Source organism: Kogia breviceps, chromosome 14 (assembly GCF_026419965.1).
Source record: "Kogia breviceps isolate mKogBre1 chromosome 14, mKogBre1 haplotype 1, whole genome shotgun sequence".
Classification (NCBI taxonomy): domain Eukaryota; kingdom Metazoa; phylum Chordata; class Mammalia; order Artiodactyla; family Physeteridae; genus Kogia; species Kogia breviceps.
Window position 1 is genome coordinate 87,158,556 of NC_081323.1, and position 18,549 is coordinate 87,177,104.

Here is an 18,549-nt window from a genome sequence, read left to right on the forward strand (position 1 = left end):
GGCCGCTGCGCCTGCGCGTCCGGAGCCTGTGCTCCGCAACGGGAGAGGCCCCAGCAGTGAGAGGCCCATGTACCGCAAAAAAAAAGCCTGACATGTGGAATGCACTCTAGTATCTTCTATTCTGTTCTAGTTTTTTTTTAATCATAATCTACTGAAATGATTTCATAATCCACCACTGGTTTGTAGTACATAGTTTAAAAATCATAGCTGTAAGTAGCTGGTTCCACAGACTTGCACTGTGTTGAGCGTCCGCCATGAGCAAACCCCTTTGGACAGGGCTTAGTCACAACCGCTGCTGTCCCGCCCTTTCAAGGCTGTGAGCACAGCACAAGGCAGGAGAGGCCCAGGGCCCAGGTGGAGGTGTGGCTCAGAGACCTGAGAACTCGCCAGGAAAGGGGAGCCAGCAGATGGGGGTTCTTTGGGACTTAACTCACTCAAGTCCTTGTAGAGGGAATCCTCTTTAACCTGTTCACTCTGGGTACAAGCCAAAGTCCTTATCATTACCTCCCAGGCCCCAGACACCCTGCCCTCCTTACAGCTTACTGGCCTTTCCACCTCCCTTCTTGCTTGTTTCCATGGCCTGGAATTCTTTCCCCCAGACATCACAAAGCTTACTTGCTTTCCTAAGTGTTTGCTTAAATACACCTTCTCAGAGAGGCCTTCTTCCCCAACCACCCACTTTAAAATTATGAACAATTTCCCTTTCTGCAACCCAATGCTAACATTCTTCCTCCCTGTGTTTTTCTCCTGAGCACCTATAATCTTATCTCACTGTGTATTTTACTTATTTGACATATGGTGTGACCTTCCCTCCACCCCCAGTAAATTCTGGAAAGGTAGGGGATTTGTATTTGTCCATTTTATTCCCCAACTTCCAGAGCAGTAATCGGATTATATTAAAGTCCACCTCCTGGCATTGTCCTGGGTGTTGCTTATATTGTCCCAGTGGTTCTGTTAAGTGGACATTCTAGAGAACATTATCAGTATTTGAACTTAAATTTATTTCAGGAAACATTTACCTCCCACTTTTCATCTTAGAAGTCCTGGTCCCCATAGTATAGTAAAAAGCAGGCAGCTGTGGCCCTGATGTAATGGGCTTTTCCCAGTCAGTATTTCTCAAGCATTACCTTTTTCCCAGGCAGCATAAATCTCTTTAAGTCTCCGTACCTTTATAGCTTTCTATCCCTAGGGGGCAGCATTAGCACAGATACCAAGTTTATAAACCACCTATTCTGATTTGTCGCCTAATCCTGGTGGATCCAAAGGAAGGGAGTGCTTGACTTCTTTCTAATCTGCAGGAGTAAGATTTGGAGATTTCTTTTTTCAAAATCTGCTTCTGTAGGTAGAAATGGTAGGGTGCGCATCCAGTGCACACATTTTTTTAAATCTCCATAGTTTAGTGTGTGTGTGTGTGTGTGTGTGTGTGTGTGTGACCATCAAAAAATAAGAACAGTATGGAATCTTCCCCAAAGAAGCCCATTCCACGTAATGTTGCCAGAGCTGTTGCCTGGTCACACCCAGATTTGAATTTCTACATTCAAAAATGAAAAGGTTCTTCTGCCTCAGAGTGATTATTTACTTTGAAAGAAAGAGAGAAATCCCCTGCAAGGAGAGCTTGGCTTCTTGTAGAGGCGTGATGTAATCCAATAATTACAGGACATCATTTAAAGAATTAATGTTCAAATTTTGTTTGTCCTTTAAGAAAAGTGGGCCCAGGCATCATATACCCAGAGAAAACCATAATTCAAAAAGATACATGCACCCCAGTGTTCATTGCAGCACTATTTACAGTAGCCAGGTGAAGCAACCTAAATGCCCATCAACAGATGAATGGATCAAGAAGATGTGGTACATATATACAATGGAATATTACTCAGCAATAAAAAGGAACAAAATTGGGTCATTTGTAGAGACGTGGATGGATCTAGAGACTGTCATAACAGAGTGAAGTAAGTCAGAAAGAGAAAAACAAATATCGTATATTAACGCATATACGTGGAACCTAGAAAAATGGTACAGAGGAAGCAGTCTGCAGGGCAGAAACTGAGACACAGATGTAGACAACAAACGTATGGACACCAACGGGGGAAAGTGGTGGGGGTGGGGGGGGTTGATGAATTGGGAGATTGGGGTTGACATATATACACTAATATGTATAAAAGGGATGACTAATAAGAACCTGCCGTGTTAAAAATAAATAAAATAAAATTCAAAAAAATATAGTGATTTTAAAAAAAGAAAAGAAAAGAAAAGTGGGCCCAGGCAGACTGGACTGGTCTTGTTGGGGTGAGGGGTGGGCAGGAGGAACCTGTGATCTGACCTCAGGTGGTAACTGACCTTCCAGAGCCCCTGGGTGGGAGAAGGAAAGAGCCAGGCTGACTGTGATTTTTTTTTAATTTATATATTTATTTATTTTTGGCTGCGTTGGGTCTTCGTTGCTGCGCACAGGCTTTCTGTAGTTGCAGCAAGCAGGGACTGCTCTTCGTTGTGGTGCGTGGGCTTCTCACTGCAGTGGCTTCTCTTGTGGAGCACGGGCTCCAAGCGCGCGGGCTTCAGTAGTTGTGGCACGTGGGCTCAGTAGTTGTGGCTCGTGGGCTCTAGAGTGCGGGCTCAGTAATTGTGGCGCATAGGCTTAGTTGCTCCGCTGCATGGGGGATCTTCCCGGACCAGGGCTCGAGCCCATGTCCCCTGCATTGGCAGGCGGATTCTTAACCACTGTGCCACCAGGGAAGTCTTGACTGTGATTTTTGAGTCTTAATCCCTCTAAAATAGAGGCTCGCACAAGCAGTATGGCTGGTGAAGCTCCTTTCATTGGAAATGAAGAGAGATCAGTTTCCACATATTGGAGCTGTGGGAGAAAATCAACAAAGAATGTCTTATTTGAAATATATGCAGTGCTTTCTCAAGCACCAGCTGCAGGCATTTGGCCATTAGCTTCTTAGTAATAACTGATCTGTAAGTTTTATGCATTAGGTTGGGGAAGGTGGTTAGGGAGCAAAGAAAGGAACCACAGTGGAAAAGGTGCAGCCCGTATCCTTAAGGCATAAACTCTAAAGAATTAACTTGAAATTGTCTTACATATAACTTGATTTTCTCATAAAATGATCATTATATTTTGTATAACTATAAAGAAAAAGATATGATAGGGAGGAACTAATGTTCTTTTGGGAAGGGGATTAGTTTACTAAGAGGTTTCATATGCCTTTTTCCCACGTAAAATGCAAAAGTCCCAGGAGTGGGGGTGGGGTTGTACTTGTAACTCTGTATGGAGAGGAATGTGCCTTGTCTTGCCAGCCTTCATCTCTCTGTAAGTTTTCATACCTTCAGCCCCTTGTCTGTCTCAGACCTAGTATAAGGCCCCAGAAACCCAAAGATTAGCTGAGACACAGTGCAGAACATTGTGAGCTCCTTTCAGTCAGGAATCTTGCTGGCTTGCTCACCAGTGTGTCCCCATGTGGCACATGACAGGCACTCAGAGGATAACATTTTTTGAATAGATGAATTGAACCCTCCATTCCAAGCCTGTCTGTAGTGATCAGCAGGGTATAGTCTGTGCCTACAAGGAGTGCTTGGCTCCTTGGAGATGTGATGTAACCAGATAATTACAAGACACTGTTAAAAGTGCTACTGTGATAGAGTTGGAGCCAAAGGCTCCAAGAGTCCAGAGAAAGAGTGCCAACTTTTGCCCGTGTCATTTGGGTTTTCCAGAACCCCTGGTACTTGAAATGAGAGCTGATGAGTAGGTGTTGCCAGCAGAGAAAGGACACCTAGGCAGAGCTTCACGAGGTTGAGGGTGTTGCGGGTGTTGAGCGAGTGGCACTGGCAGGAGGCCAACGATGCTGGCCTTGGGTGCTGGCTCGGGACAGGCGTGAGACCTGGGACGGCTCTTTCTCTGAGCTTCTCTCCTTCTTCTCTCCTGGCTCCCTCCACCATCCTCCATCCTGCTCCCGCCCCTCTACCAGATAGCCTTCACGTTTGACCTGAAGCGGCACCTCTGCACAAGGCTGTCCTTCACACCTCTTTGCCCCGCACCTTGTTTTAGTTCCGCTGGGCGCTCCTTGTCTTCCTGCAGACTAGACATTTATCTGTTTGGCAATCCACCTGCTCCAACACTCCCGGAATGTAGGCTCTAGGAGGGCAGGGACTTCATCTGTTCACTGATCGTTTGCTGAGAACAGTGCCTGCTCCTCATGGCAGCGCTCAGGAGGTATGTGTTGAAGGGGGCAGGGGAGGGAAAGGGAAAGTGTTCTTACTCCTTTCAGTGCAGAAATTGTCTGCACTGAGTCCCAGTGTTGGTGATGGTAGCATCTCAAGCATTCTCACTAGCAAGTCTTCATGTATCGTAATCCTGGCCACCTTTGGGGAAGTGAGTGGCCAGTATTTACAAGTAAAGTCCCAGGGGCTGGTTGAGGGAAGGACCAGGTAACTGATATTTGGTTCTGGTGTGGAATACTCACGTTTGTACATCTAATGAGAATCTAAAAACACACTTCCGGGCTTCCCTGGTGGCGCAGTGGTTGAGAGTCCGCCTGCCAATGCAGGAGACACGGGTTCGTGCCCTGGTCCAGGAAGATCCCACATGCCGCGGAGCGGCTGGGCCCGTGAGCCATGGCCGCTGGGCCTGTGCGTTCGGAGCCTGTGCTCCGCAGCGGGAGAGGCCACAACAGTGAGAGGCCCGCATACCGCAAAAAAAAATAAAATAAAATAAAAATAAAAATAAAAAATAAAAACACACTTCCGTCGGTGCCCCGCCAGACATGCAACTGGCTGAAAGCGGCAGGAACAGCTACTTCCTCACATGTGTCCAGTCCAAGATTACTTTGTGATTAGCAGGTTCCTATCATTATCATTAAGAAAAGGTGTTCTCATGTTTAATCCTAGTCCATCCTGCCTCTTAATGGGTCATTCCCAGCTCTCCAGGAAACGCGGGGAAGCAGGCATCCTGAACAGCTGCAGCTCGGTGTCCACACCTTTGCTACCCTGACGCTTGGTTCTACGTGACCTCACTGACTTTTCGTCTGTGATCTCCTTACACAAGATGCCCATTGTAACCTTCGGGCTTCAGTAAACAATGTGCTCTCAGGTTTCCAGTAAACAGTGACCTGTTCTTGCTCACAGACACCGTGCTGGCAATCAGTGAGAATGGAGTGGGAAGTGTAAATGAATTTGAGCAGACTTGAGTCCATAGCTCTGTGACCTTAAACAAGTTAATTTGCCTCTCTGAGCCTTCCTTTCTCATTCACTTAAAAAAAAAAAAAAAAAAAAAACAGGGTGGGGGGAGGATAATGGCCAGTACTTCCCTTGCAGAATTGCTGTGAAGACTAAGTGAAATGTGTATGTAAACAGCCTGTACCAGAAGGTGTATAGGTCTGAAACCTTGATCCAGGGTCTCGGGTGAGATGTCTGAGTTCAAGACTCTTGTTAAAGATGTTCCATACCATACAGATGACATTTCAATGAGAAACTCATCTAAAGAGCCAAAACTGAGAAAACAATCTCCTTTTTAAAATAATAATGAAGTCCCTTTCTGAAATCGTGTAGGAAAAGTGGTCCTCTTATTCCTAACAAGAAAAGATAGGTATGTTGCCATTTGCTGGTCACAGGTCAGCCTCACCTCTGCCAGGCTCAGCATTGGCACAGGTTGGTTCAGGAGGGAGGTTGTGGCCTTATTTGTGGAGGGCTGTGGAGGAAGTCTGGCCAAGAACTGAATCCAGACTCTAGGGCTTGTTCCCCTAAAAGTTATTTACCAGGCCCTAGTTCAGTGAGGGGATCACTGCAAGGTCCTGGTCCTACAACCTAGCAAGCCATCAGCCGCCAGAGTGATTTTTTTTTTTTTTTTTTTTTTTTTTTTTTATGGTACACGGGCCTCTCACTGCTGTGGCCTCTCCCGTTGCGGAACGCAGGCTCAGCGGCCATGGCTCACGCGCCCAGCCGCTCCACGGCACGTGGGATCGTCCCGGACCGGGGCACGAACCCGTGTCCCCCGCATCGGCAGGCGGACTCTCAACCACTGCACCACCAGGGAAGCCCCAGAGTGATCTTTTGAAAATGTGAATTAGATCATTGCACTTCCCACCCATTTAGCCTGGCTTTCCAAACACCTCCCTCCAGCCTTAGCAGCTGCACCAGGATTGACCACTGTCTACTCTCAGCTCTCCCCCTTGGGCTCCAGCCAATACCAACTCCCTCTGTGCTCCTTGAGTGAGACAGGCCCTCACCTGTGCCAAAGCCTTCACACATCCTCTCCCCTCTGCCTGGAACGCCCTTCGCCCGCATCTGGCCAACTCTGCTCATCCCTCAGAGCTCAGCTTCAACATCACATCCTCAGAAAGGCTTTCCTGATCTCTGGGCTAATTTAACGCTGCTCTTTTACAGCACCGAGTGCTTTTCCTCTGAATGTTCCTGTCACAGTTGTAGCTGTATATCCTGTTTGTCTAATATCTGTTTTCTTCAGCAGAGCATAAGCTCCAAGAAGTTAGACACTGAGTCTAACTTGCTTAATACTGTATCCCCAGCATCTCATACAGCCCTCAACCAATGATAAAAATTCAGCAAATATTGAGAGTGAATAAATAAGCTCGTTTAAAATTAAACTTATGTTCTCACCTCTGCCTCCCACCCTCACTCAGATCTGCTCCTCCTCCTTCATCACTTGATCCAAGTCCATGTTTTCCCCAACCCAGTCCCTTAGACTCTTCAGTTGCTGCTTAACTGTCTTCCTGCCTCTAGTCTCAGCCTCTTCAGTCCATCAAAGCATTTGGAAATGCAAGACCAGGCAGGTTGCTGCCATGTCTGGATCCCTTCCGTGACTTTCTGATATCTAGGGTAGTAGATGACACAACTTTGCGATTGCTCTCTGTGTTGGGAAAAAAAATGTGTACAGCAGAATTCCCCCCAAAGTATGTATTTATTTATTTATAAATTATGTGTCTGTACTACTGTTGTAACATACACTGCAAAATATACATAAATACAGAAAATTTTTAAGGGTAGGATGAAATAAATACTTTTAAATAATATTATTTTAAAAAACAATTTTATTTAATGATATGAAAACGTTTTGTGTTCATTAAAATATTAACACTTTGAATATGTTTCATTGTTGAAATGTTTGATTGAGAGTCTGGTTCTTTTTTTTTTTGTCCATGCCATGCAGCTTGTGGGAACTTAGTTCCCGGACCAGGGATTAAACCCACGCCCTCAGCAGTGAAAGCACAGAGTCCTGACCACTGGACCTCCAGAGAATTCCCTCGTTCTACATTTTATATACTTTAATGGCTGTTGTAGCTGGGAAAGGCACTTCACTCAGAGATGTCAGTCCAGATGGGAGGAGTACTTTATTGGTTGCCTGGATGTTCTCATCACTCATGATACTGTTGTTCTTTTATTTTTGTTTGTTTGTGTTGGCTGTGTCGGGTCTTCGTTGCAGCACGAGGGATCTTCGTTGAGGTGTGCATGCTCTTCGTTGAGGCGCGCAGGCTTCTCTCTAGTTGAGGCGCACGAGCTCAGTAGTTGTGTCGCGCGGGCTTAGTTGCCCCGCGGCATCTGGGATCTCAGTTTGCTGACCAGGGATCGAACCTGCATCTCCTGCATTGTAAGGCAGATTCTTTACCACTGGATCAGCAGGGAAGTCCCCACGATACTGGTTTTATTCAGTCCCATGAAGACACCAGCTCCTCAAAGAATCCTTATCTGACTCAGCCCCACCCCCTTTGCTGTCTCTTGTGTGCTCGTGCGTGCGCACGCACGTACATGTCTACACTATTATACTTACCTCCACTGTGCTCTACTTGGTTTGCTCATATATCTGACTTCCTCGGGATCCTTGCCGTAGAGAAAATAGAAATCCTCAAATTCCCTTAGTGAAAGGAAGGAAAGCCCACTGGTTCTGCCTGAGCTTTGACTTTGCCAAGCTTTATTGATTCCCAAGGGTTCCAGCATCCATCTCATTGTCTGTTTTCCTGTCTTAAAACCGAACTCTTTCTGGATTCGGCTAGCATCTCTATGTCATTTGGGTCTTGAGGTGGGGAGAGCAGTGACCCTGACAACTGGAAGACGCGTGTGTCCTGAATGCCCACAGCCTCGTGGCTTCTAGAGCATGCTAAGCATTTGTGAGTGGTCAGGTGCCCGGGCCTCATCTTGTACTTACGAGCTGTGAGGATTTACAGCCCCACCATTTTTTTGAGTACCTGAGATGGCAAAGCAGAGAGCTGGGATTTCAGAGATTCCATATGAATTGGCCGTAGCCCCATGCCCCACATTTTAGGCCAGCAGACTTCTCTCCCCTGGAGAGTGAGTCTAGAAGTTTCACTGGAGGAACCATTCAGAAATAAGTGAGCAGTTTCTACTGTGTTCCGTTTCTGAGACAAGGCTGGAAGTCAGGCAGGAAAGATGCAGGGTGCACAGGGAACCAAGCAACTTCAGAGCAGGCCTGGAGGGATGCCGAGCAAGAAGTGCAGAGTCTGGCGACTGGGACCCTTGGTCTCATCTCTCGGGTTCTTTTCCAGCAGCAGGAGGCCCTGCTATGCGTAGATGATGACCTGGGACACTGTCTGCTAGTCTTTTAGGAAGCTGTTTCTTTGAAGAAATGTCAGCTCCCTGACAGGGTCATCTAAAACCAAGCTTGATCTTCTGCCTTACCCAGTAGACATTATTTAAGCAGCAGAAAATGGATGAAGAGGAGCTATCGAGTACTTTCTTTAGAGTACAAAGTTAAGACCTTAATGAATAGTTAAAACACCTTGATGCATCTTGCGTGCTAAAGGGCAACATAAAACTTAACCAGAAATCTCTCTGACGTCATGAGGAACACGGACCGGCAGCGGCTGAGCTAACCCGTGTGTGCACGCCTTCCTCATCACGAGGGAAGGAGCTGCCTTCTCTGTTGTGTTTGGGCCGATGATGAATTCGTCTGTTGCCCCCGATCTGAAAACGCACACAGGCGATGGGAAGCCTCTCCAGTTAGATTTGGCAGCCAGGATATGCACGTCCTTCATGTTTTGACGTTACTTGTCAACGTTGTACTCCACCTTCCAAGATGGTCCTTGGGACTTTCATTAACCGAACTTTGAAGAATTGATTATCTTCATGTTAGAAACGTTGAACATTTCTTCTGCCTAATATTGTTTAAGCATTTGTTGCATTTAGGAACCAAGCCTGGCTGTACTGGAGAGGAGAGAATTACAGCTTAGTGAACTATACCCTGTGTTTAGAAGTGAGGGTACGCTGTAAAGAAACAACACACAGAAAGGTCCAAATGTAAAATTCACCCAGCCTGCTATTTGCTTGCCTTCTTTTAATTGTGGGTTTCAATGTCTAACTAGCTAGTCTCTTCAAAAGACATTTCATTTTTATTCTCTGGGACCCCTCAGCCCTTCAATGAGAAGTACATGCCTGAAAAACCACACATGGACCTACAGGAGAGTCACTGTGACATGGGAAGTAAGCAGTGGCTTCGTGGTGACCCCTCACAGCTGACTCAGCTTGGCCAGGTCATCTCGCTGTCATGGACCTGTGCCTCACCTAGAAAATGGGTTCTTCCCTTATGAAGAAGGTCCCATGAATTAATAACTGGATCCCCAGGAATGCTGGAAAGCACTCTCTAAATGCCCTGATTGTTTCCAAGATGTTAGTCCTAGTGGGTGGCTAGGTTAGTATTGTTTTGGAGGTTAGGATATAGATACCAGCTCATCTGTTCTCCAGCTCTTGTTTATCCTCCTGTTTCCCAGAAGAGTCAGGCACAAGGTCTTTTAAAAATGGGTTTTTAAAAAAAAATTGGGTTTTACGCTGCTTTATGTTTGGGTGTGTAGTAATGAAGTCAGTACTGATTTAGCTTCTGTTTACTGACAGAGATGGAGGTAGTGGACCAGAGAGCAGCATATCCCTTGGAAGCAACAGCATTTAATAGAGAATCTCTGGTCAACTCATCTCTAACCCCACCCCACCCCACCCCATGCCATTGATTGAAGCCTTTTTATGAGAGTTATTCAGGTTCTCAGTTCCTCAAGCAGTCCATTTTATTTCTCTTTCTCTTTTAAAATTTTATATTTTAATTAGGTAGTACAAGATACAAAAGATACAAAGACCTTACAGTAAGAAGTCTCACCCCACTTTCCAGCCACTCGGGGCAATCAGTACTACCAATTTCTGGGGTATCCTTTCAGGTTGATTTTATATATCACTATATTCTCCCACCACCCCCTTGTTCGATGTAGAAGTGGTAGCATCTTTACTGTGTATACTACTCTGCACCTGTTAGAGTCATCTTAGCAGTATATATTAGAGAAGGTTCAGTAGCAAGTGGAGAATACAGAGGTAGGAGATGTTTCTAGAATTGATGTGAAGATATAATCTAGCACATCTCCTGGCGAGCTCTACCCCAGGTACTTCCAGATGCTAAATATGTACCCCCAACTCCCTCCCTGACATCTCCACTGGGTGTCCCACAGGTCCCCCTGTGTCATTACTGCCAAGATCAAACTCGGGATCTTAACGCCTGCCCTCCCTCCTCCTCCCAAGCCAGGCCTTTTCCAGTGTTCCCAAGCTCCATCCATGTCGCTGTTATCTTGGGTTGCACAAACCAGAAACCAAGGCATCAGGATGATACCTCCCTCTCCTCATTCCCAGAGCCAGGCCGTCACCAAGCCAGCCAGTTTTACTTCCTAAATTTCTCTTAAATCAGTCAACTTTCCTTCATGTCCTCACCTACCTGACCGGGGCCTCCATAGTCTCTCTCCTGAACGACTTTAATAGCTTCCTAGTGTCTTACACTTCCACTCTTTCCTCCCTCTACTCTGTTCTCCACACAGAATCATCTTTTAAAATCACAAACCTTCTCATGTTACTTCCATGCTTGACACCTTTTGATGCCTCCCTACCGCTCTTAGGATAAAGGTCAAACTGATAATCACATCCTACAAAGCCTCACATGGACTGGCTCCAGTGGGCCTCACCAGGCCTATTTTCACTGCCTGCAGTCCAGCTACAGGAACCAAACTCGGCCAGTCTCATGCGCCAGAGTCTTTCTCTTACTGTTCCTCTGTCTGGAATGCTGTTCTCCTTTTGCTTTCTTTAACTCATCTTTCTGATCTCAGGCTCCACTTCCTCAAGCCTTCACTGTCGCCCCAGGCCAAACAAAGCTGACAACACCATTTCTTCCTTCATTGTACTTATTAGGGTTGTGATTTCTATTTATGGAAATTAAATTGGATTAATGTTTCTTTTAATTCCCGTTATTGATGTGAGATGGTTTCTGGCACATGTGAAAATATTTTATAAACTATGAAGAGTCCTAGAATAAAAAGTAGTAATTTTTTTGAATTTATGTTTATAAATGAGGTTAAGCTATGGAGGATGATCTCCATGTTTATGAGTGAGGGATGACTGAGGCAATGTCTCCCTTAAGGACCCCTAGTGATCCTAATCTAGACTGTTTTACACTTCAATTCAACACAAGTGGTCTATGCCAGACCAACACTGGAACACTGGGCCGAACCAGGCCTGGAGCAGCTCACAGTATTTTATTTTTAAGAGACCAAGATCACATAAATTTATCTTCTGTAGTTTTTTCAGGTGACTCCTGGCATTTTAGAAAACCTCATAAACCTTGGGTGATGGGAGCAACGCTTTCTTTTAATCCAAGGAGAGAAAAATTTCCCCACGCTTTCTTATAATGATTCTTACATCTTCTATTGAGAGATGTCTTTAGAAATATCCCTGCTGAAAGGGAGAGAGATCCTCTGAAAGAATTCAAGCCAAGTGAAGCTTGTTTCGCATTCCCGATTGTTAAACAGAAACGTATATGGTGTCTCCTCACCAAGAGCTGTCTTTGTGTCTCTCCTTTATCCCCAGGAAACCTGTAGGAAGTGTCAGGGACTCTGGAAAGAGCACAACGGTCTCACTTGTGAAGAACTGGCTGAAAAAGATGACATCAAGTACCGAACATCTATGTGAGTAACGTGACTCGGGGGGCTTATTGACTGATTTGCAACTCCCCCATTAACCTGCCTTTGGGGCAGAGGGGGCAGTGAATATTGTGGGAAAAACAAGCTCTCAAGCTACCCCAGGCTAGAATGATCTCAAGGAAGGGACCTAACCCCTGAGCCTCTGTTTCCTCATCTCTGCAGCCTCTTCAAACTATTTCTCGGGTCAAATGTAACATAGTAAATGCCTGGCACATATGAATTCAATAACTTTAGGTTCCTCTTCTCTTTACTATTTAAATAAAATGTGTTATTACACATTTTAATTAACTTATTTTTGGCTGCGTTGAGTCTTCATTGCTGCGTGCAGGCTTTTCTCTAGTTGCAGTGAGCGAGGGCTACTCTTCGTTGCGGTGTGCAGGCTTCTCATTGCAGTGGCTTCTGTTACCGAGCACGGGCTCTAGGCGCGTGGGCTTCAGTAGTTGTGGCTTCTGGGCTTCAGTAGTTGTGGCTCACGGGCTCTAGAACACAGGCTCAGTAGTTGTGGCACACGGGCTTAGTTGCTTCACGGCATGTAGTATCCTCCTGGGCCAGGGATTGAGCACGTGTCCCCTGCATTGGCAGGCAGATTCTCATCCACTGCGCCACCAGGGGAGTCCCTTATTACACATTTTAATTAAATCACATTGCACTACTGTTGCTTATCTGTTTTCTGTAGGAGACTGGTGGCCAGAGACATTAAATAGAATTACATCCTCCAGAATGCAAAATAATGCAGTCAGTACGAAGAACATTACTGTATAGCACTCCTTATGTGTCTGGGCACTTTACAGATATTAAATACATTGATTTATATAATACAGAAGTCTATTTCTCTCTCATATAATAGTCCAGCCCTGCCTGGCAGGTGGGGCAGATCTGTCCCATGAGGTCATTCAAAGACCTAGGTTTCTTTTTTATTTATTTATTTATTTATTTTGCGGTACACGGGCCTCTCACTGTTGTGGCCTCTCCCGTTGCGGAGCACAGACTCCGGACGCACAGGCTCAGCAGCCATGGCTCACGGGCCCAGCCGCTCCGCGGCATGTGGGATCTTCCCGGACCGGGGCACAAACCCGCGTCCCCTGCATTTGGCAGGCGGATTCTTAACCACTGTGCCACCAGGGAAGCCCAGAGACCTAGGTTTCTTGATCTCATTGCTTCACTAAGGTGGTGTTCTTGTCTGCATAATTGTGACTAGGTTGCAGCCACATTTGCACTCCAGCCCATAGAAAAGGAGAGAGACAGAGACAAGTTGCCAAGCAGGCAGCTTTTTTAAGTTTTAAGTGAAGCAGAAATTATATATATTATTTCTGCTCATACCCTATTGGTCTAAACTGAGTCACACGGCCACAACCTGGCTCCAAGGCAGATACCATATATAGTCTCTAGCTGGCTAGTTTTTTGGTCCAGCTTAAATTTGAAGGGTAAGGAGTGGGTTTTTTGACCAAGAAAATAAAGTGGGAAATGGCTATTTAGGGCAGTTAACAGTCTCCAAGTCTCTACCACAGATAGGTACTATTATCCTCATTTTACAGATGACACAACTGACGCACAGAGAGCCCAAGTAAACATGTCACACAGGTAGTAATTGGCATAGCAGGAATTTGAACCTAGGCAAATGGCTCCTTGACTTCGCTCTTTGCCACAGGTTTAGGCAGAATAATGTTCCCCAAAGATGTTCCATGTCCTAATCTCTGGAACCTGTAAACCTTTGGATATATTTCCTTACATGGTAGTAGGGACTTTCCAAATGTGATTCAGGTGATGGAACTTGAAATAGGGAAGATTATCCTGAATTATCCAGGTAAATCCAGTCTAATCACATGACTCCTTAAAAGCAGAGTGAGCTTTTCTCTGGTCAGACAAAGATGGAATGATGGACAAAGAGTCAGAGACACAAGAAGAATTTCACCTCCTGTTGCTGGCTTCTGAAGATAGAAGAAGAAGGCCATGAGCCAAGGACTGTGAGAGCTTCCAGAAGCAGAGAGTAACCTTCTGTTTATAACTGCCAAGAAAATGGGGACTTCAGGTCCTACAACCTCAAAGAACTGAACGCTCTGACATTCCAGATGAGCAGCAAACAGATTGTCTCCTAGAACTCCAGTAGGTAACACAGCCCACCAGCACCTTGATTTTAGTCTGATGAGATCCATGCTGGACTTCTGACCTACAAAACTGTAGAATAGTAAGTTTGTGTTACATTTAGCTAATAAGTTTGTGGTAATTTGTTACAGCAGCAATAGAAAATAAATTTTGGAACCAGAAGTGGAATGCTGCTGTAACAGGTAACCTTCAAATGTAGAAATGGGTTTGGAATTGGGCAATGGGTAGAAACTGGAAGAATTCTGAGAAGCATGATAGAAAAATACATAGATTGCCTTGAACAGACCATTAGTAGAAATCAGACATTAGAAACCAGCATTGAGGTCTCAGAAGTAAGTGAGGACCATTATGGGCAAAGCCTAAATTACCTTAGAGAACACTTACATCATCGTGAGCAGACTGTTAGTAGAAGTATGGACACGAAAGGCAGTGCTGGTGAGGACTCAGAAGGAAATGGAGAACACGTTATTGAAAACTGGAGGAAAGGGAATCCTTGTTATATAATGGCAGAAAGCTTAGCTGACTTGTGTCCAGCAGTTATGAAGAAAGTAGAACTTGTAAATGGTGAAATGACATTTAACTGAAGTTTCCAAGCACAGTTTTTTGTTTTTTGTTTTTTGGCTATGCTGGGTCTTAGTTTTGGCACGCAGGATCTTTATTTGTGGCATGTGGACTCTTAGTTGAGGCATGCATGCGGGATCTAGTTCCCCAACAAGGCGTTGAACCCAGGCCCCCTGCATTGGGAGCGTGGAGTCTTACCCACTGGACCACCAGGGAAGTCCCCCAAGCACAGTATTGAAGAGTAGAAAATGTAAGTGGAAAGAGGTAGACTAAGAGGAGAGCTGTTAACAAAAAGGAACAGGCGGGACATTCCTGGTGGCGCAGTGGTCAGGAATCCACCTGCCAGTGCAGGGGGCATGGGTTCGAGCCCTGGTCCAGGAAGATCCCACATGCTGTAGCACAACTAAGCCTGTGCACCACAACTGCTGAGCCCGCATGCCACAGCTACTGAAGCCCCCACGCCTGGAGCCCGTGCTCTGCAACAAGAGAAGCAACCGCAATGGGAAGCCCGCGCATTGCAACGAAAAGTATCCCCTGCTCGCCGCGACTAGAGAAAGCCTGCGCACAGCAACGAAGACCCAACGCAGCCAAAAATAATAAATAAATAAATAAACAGTTTTTTTTTTTTTTTTTTTTTTTTAAGGAACAGGCTTGGTTGTTTCTGAAAATCTCATACTCTCCAGATGATAAAAGACCCTAAAATTAAGAGATTGACTGTCAGGAAAAGCATGCTCTAGAGAAAAAAACCAAGGCTGCATTAAGAATGTCAGTGTTCAGTTACACAAAGGCTCTTTGAAGAGCCTGAGAGAGTGACTCACAGATCCCCTCAGTGTAACCAGGGAGCCTCTAGGAAACTCCGGCATTATCCCTCAGCCATTTAAGCAGAAGCCAAAAGTAGAGATGGGATTATCAAGGAAATATCTGTGAATGAGCTTCATGTCTTTTTTTTTAAAATAAATTTATTTATTATTGGCTGTGTTGGGTCTTTGTTGCTGTGCACAGGCTTTCTCTAGTTGCAGAGAACAGGGGTACTCTTCGTTGAAGTGCACAGGCTTCTTACTGCGTTGGCTTCTCTTGTTGTAGAGCATGGGCTCTAGACTCACAGGCCTTAGTAGTTGTGGTTTGTGGGCTGTAGAGCGCAGGCTCAGTAGTTGTGGCGCATGGGCTTAGTTGCGCCACAGCATGTGGGATCTTCCCGGACCAGGGATCGAACCTGTGTCCCCTGCATTGGCAGGCGGATTCTTAACCACTGTGCCACCAGGGAAGCCCCTGAGCTTCATGTCCACGTCTTAATGGAGATGAATCCCTGTGACATACATGGGAGACCCACATGGTTCTTGAGAATTTTATATCAGTAGAAATACTGCCAGGTTGGAATGAAAGAGACAGTACAAAATGAAGGAAGTCCTGTCAGGCCCCCAAAATTCTATAAGCGGCAGACAGGCTGATTAAAAACTACTCAGCTGCAAACATATGCTACCTTTCTTGAAGAAGGAAGGATTATTCCTCTTCAAGCCATGAGCAGAGCTGTGAGCCACAGAGGATTGTTCTCAGAGCTGAAATATAAGGGGGTTTGCCCAGCTGGGTTTCTAAATTTATTAGGAATGGTGACTCCTTTTTTCCGTCCATTTTCTCCCCCTTTGAACCAGAATATCTGTAAATGCTGTCCTAGGCCTGTTCCATCATTGTATTTTAGGAGCAGATAATTTGTTTCTTTAGTTGCCCAGGCCCACAAATGGAGAGGAAGTGTGTCCCATAGTGGTTCATACCCAGAGTCTCATCTATACATAATTTAGATGATGAAATTTGAGTTGATGTTATACTGGATGAGATCTTTGGGGTCCTTGGGATGAGGTGACTGTAGTTTGCATGTGGGATGGATATCAATCTTTGGAAGCCAGAGGGCAGACTATGTTAGAGAAGAGAAAATGGCCTCCAAAGATAATCCATGCCCTAATCCCCAGAATCTGTGGTTTGTTTTGTTTTGTTTTTAATCTCATATGGCATAGGGCTTTGCAGATGTGATTAAGCTTACAGTAAACAAAAGAAAACTAATACAGCCACATACATAGCAATCACAAATACCACGCCAACTAGAAAAATCTGGTATTGCTTCCTCACATCCAGACTTACCCCTGTCAACCAGCCGTTATATTTTAGAGTGACCACCACCCTGGCCAGTGGCATGGCCTTGAGTGATGAACGTGTCAAAAAATGTTCTTTTTTCAAAGTCATCATCTTGTCTGGCAGGATTCTAGCAGTTGTGCTATTGCCTAAAACACTTTAACCTTCTCATCTGGAATTGTCTTTCAGCCAGTTTACAAGCCAGCTCCCCCAAAATCTGTTCTTGTTATTGTAGACATGTCATATCTAGTTTGAGTTGGGAGGAACGGATGATTTCTGTTGTTGCTGTTTGAGCCTTTGTTTTGCCTCGAAGAAGGATGTCTGATTCATGAAGTCAGTACAGATTTATTGAGTGCTCACCTTGGATAGCTGTAGTTAAGAACCTTAGGCAAATTTTTTAATCTGTGCCGAAATTTCCTTATCTGTAAGGTATAGAGCATAATCATATCTACTTGTAGGGTTGTTAGGAAGATTAAAATACCCAGAATGGTTCTTGCCACATGATAAGCCTATAGTAAGTATTAGCTCTTTGTTGTTGTTGTTTTCTTTTTTAAGCAGGAAGCCCTGATGTATAAATGTGACAAAGCACATAAACAGACAACTTCTTGCATTCAAGGCCTGCTCAGGCCTGGTCATATGTACTCTACTTTACAGTTTGGTGATGGAGTATTTCCCAGCTCTATAAACTGGTTCTTTTTTTTTTTTTTTTTTTTTTTTTTTTTTTTTTTTTTTTTTTTTTTTGTGGTACGCGGGCCTCTCACTGTTGTGGCCTCTCCCGCTGTGGAGCACAGGCTCCGGACGCGCAGGCTCAGCGGCCATGGCTCACAGGCCCAGCCGCTCTGCGGCATGTGGGATCTTCCCGGACCGGAGCACGAACCCGCGTCCCCTGCATTGGCAGGTGGATTCTCAACCACTGTGCCACCAGGGAAGCCCTATAAACTGGTTCTTGATCAGGCATTTAGACTACTCCAAGACTCGGTCACAGACCCAGAGATGTTTCTCAGAAGGAGAAGACTTGGTTACTTTTTTTTTTTTTTGGCCACACTGTACAGATTTCAGGATCTTAGTTCCCCAACCAGGGATCGAACCCGGGCCCCCACAGTGAAAGTGCCACGTCCTAACCTTTGGACTACCAGGGGATTCCCAGAGTTGGTTACTTTTTGAAGCACAGGCCCCTTTCTGACTCTCCTGTCAGTTCCTGCTACCAGCTCTGTTCAGCATGTTGGTCTGCTGTAGACACTTGGAACACCACTGGGTCCAATAGCAGCTGGAAGGCTTCTCTTAGTTTAGGCCCTACTTAAACCTGGCCATTTGCATCAGTAGTAAATGGATCAGAACCATGTATCCAGATGTGATATATGTTAATTCCAAAATCCAGAAAGGCCTCCCAAATGTCTGACTTCTTTCTTCGTGGTAGGGGATACAAGATAACAGCAATGTGTGCGTGGCTTTGGAAGGAATATCCCGATATGTACACACGTGACCTCCAGACCACCAGAGATTCATAGAGATTAGAGATCTCTATATTTTCAAGAGATCTATCTCCTACCTTCTGGCATACATACACCATATTAATGTATCATAAAGTACCTGCTACTTCCTATTCACTGGGTTCTATTTGCATGTCATTAGAATAGTGGTCCAGTGGATTGTCTGTTGGTTGACAGATGATCAAGGTCCTTGCCAACTGCTTCTGGTGTTCTTGGCTTATTGGTCAGAAAATAAAAGCGTTTTCCAGATCATTGGCTGCATACCAGTTGCCAGAGGTTATGTTTATTTGCTCTGGTAAGAAATGACA

The 18,549-nt window shown here is 45.2% G+C and overlaps 1 protein-coding gene across 3 annotated transcripts in view; it reads left to right on the forward strand.

Annotated features, from left to right (window-relative positions):
• RNF216 (ring finger protein 216) overlaps positions 1-18,549 on the forward strand; it is a 174,340-nt gene that overhangs the window by 132,887 nt on the left and 22,904 nt on the right. For all 3 annotated transcript variants that reach the window (XM_059037336.2, XM_059037334.2, XM_059037335.2), the window contains exon 14: positions 11,851-11,948. In XM_059037336.2, the coding sequence (XP_058893319.1) occupies positions 11,851-11,948 (98 nt within the window). The remainder of the gene's footprint in view (positions 1-11,850; positions 11,949-18,549) is intronic.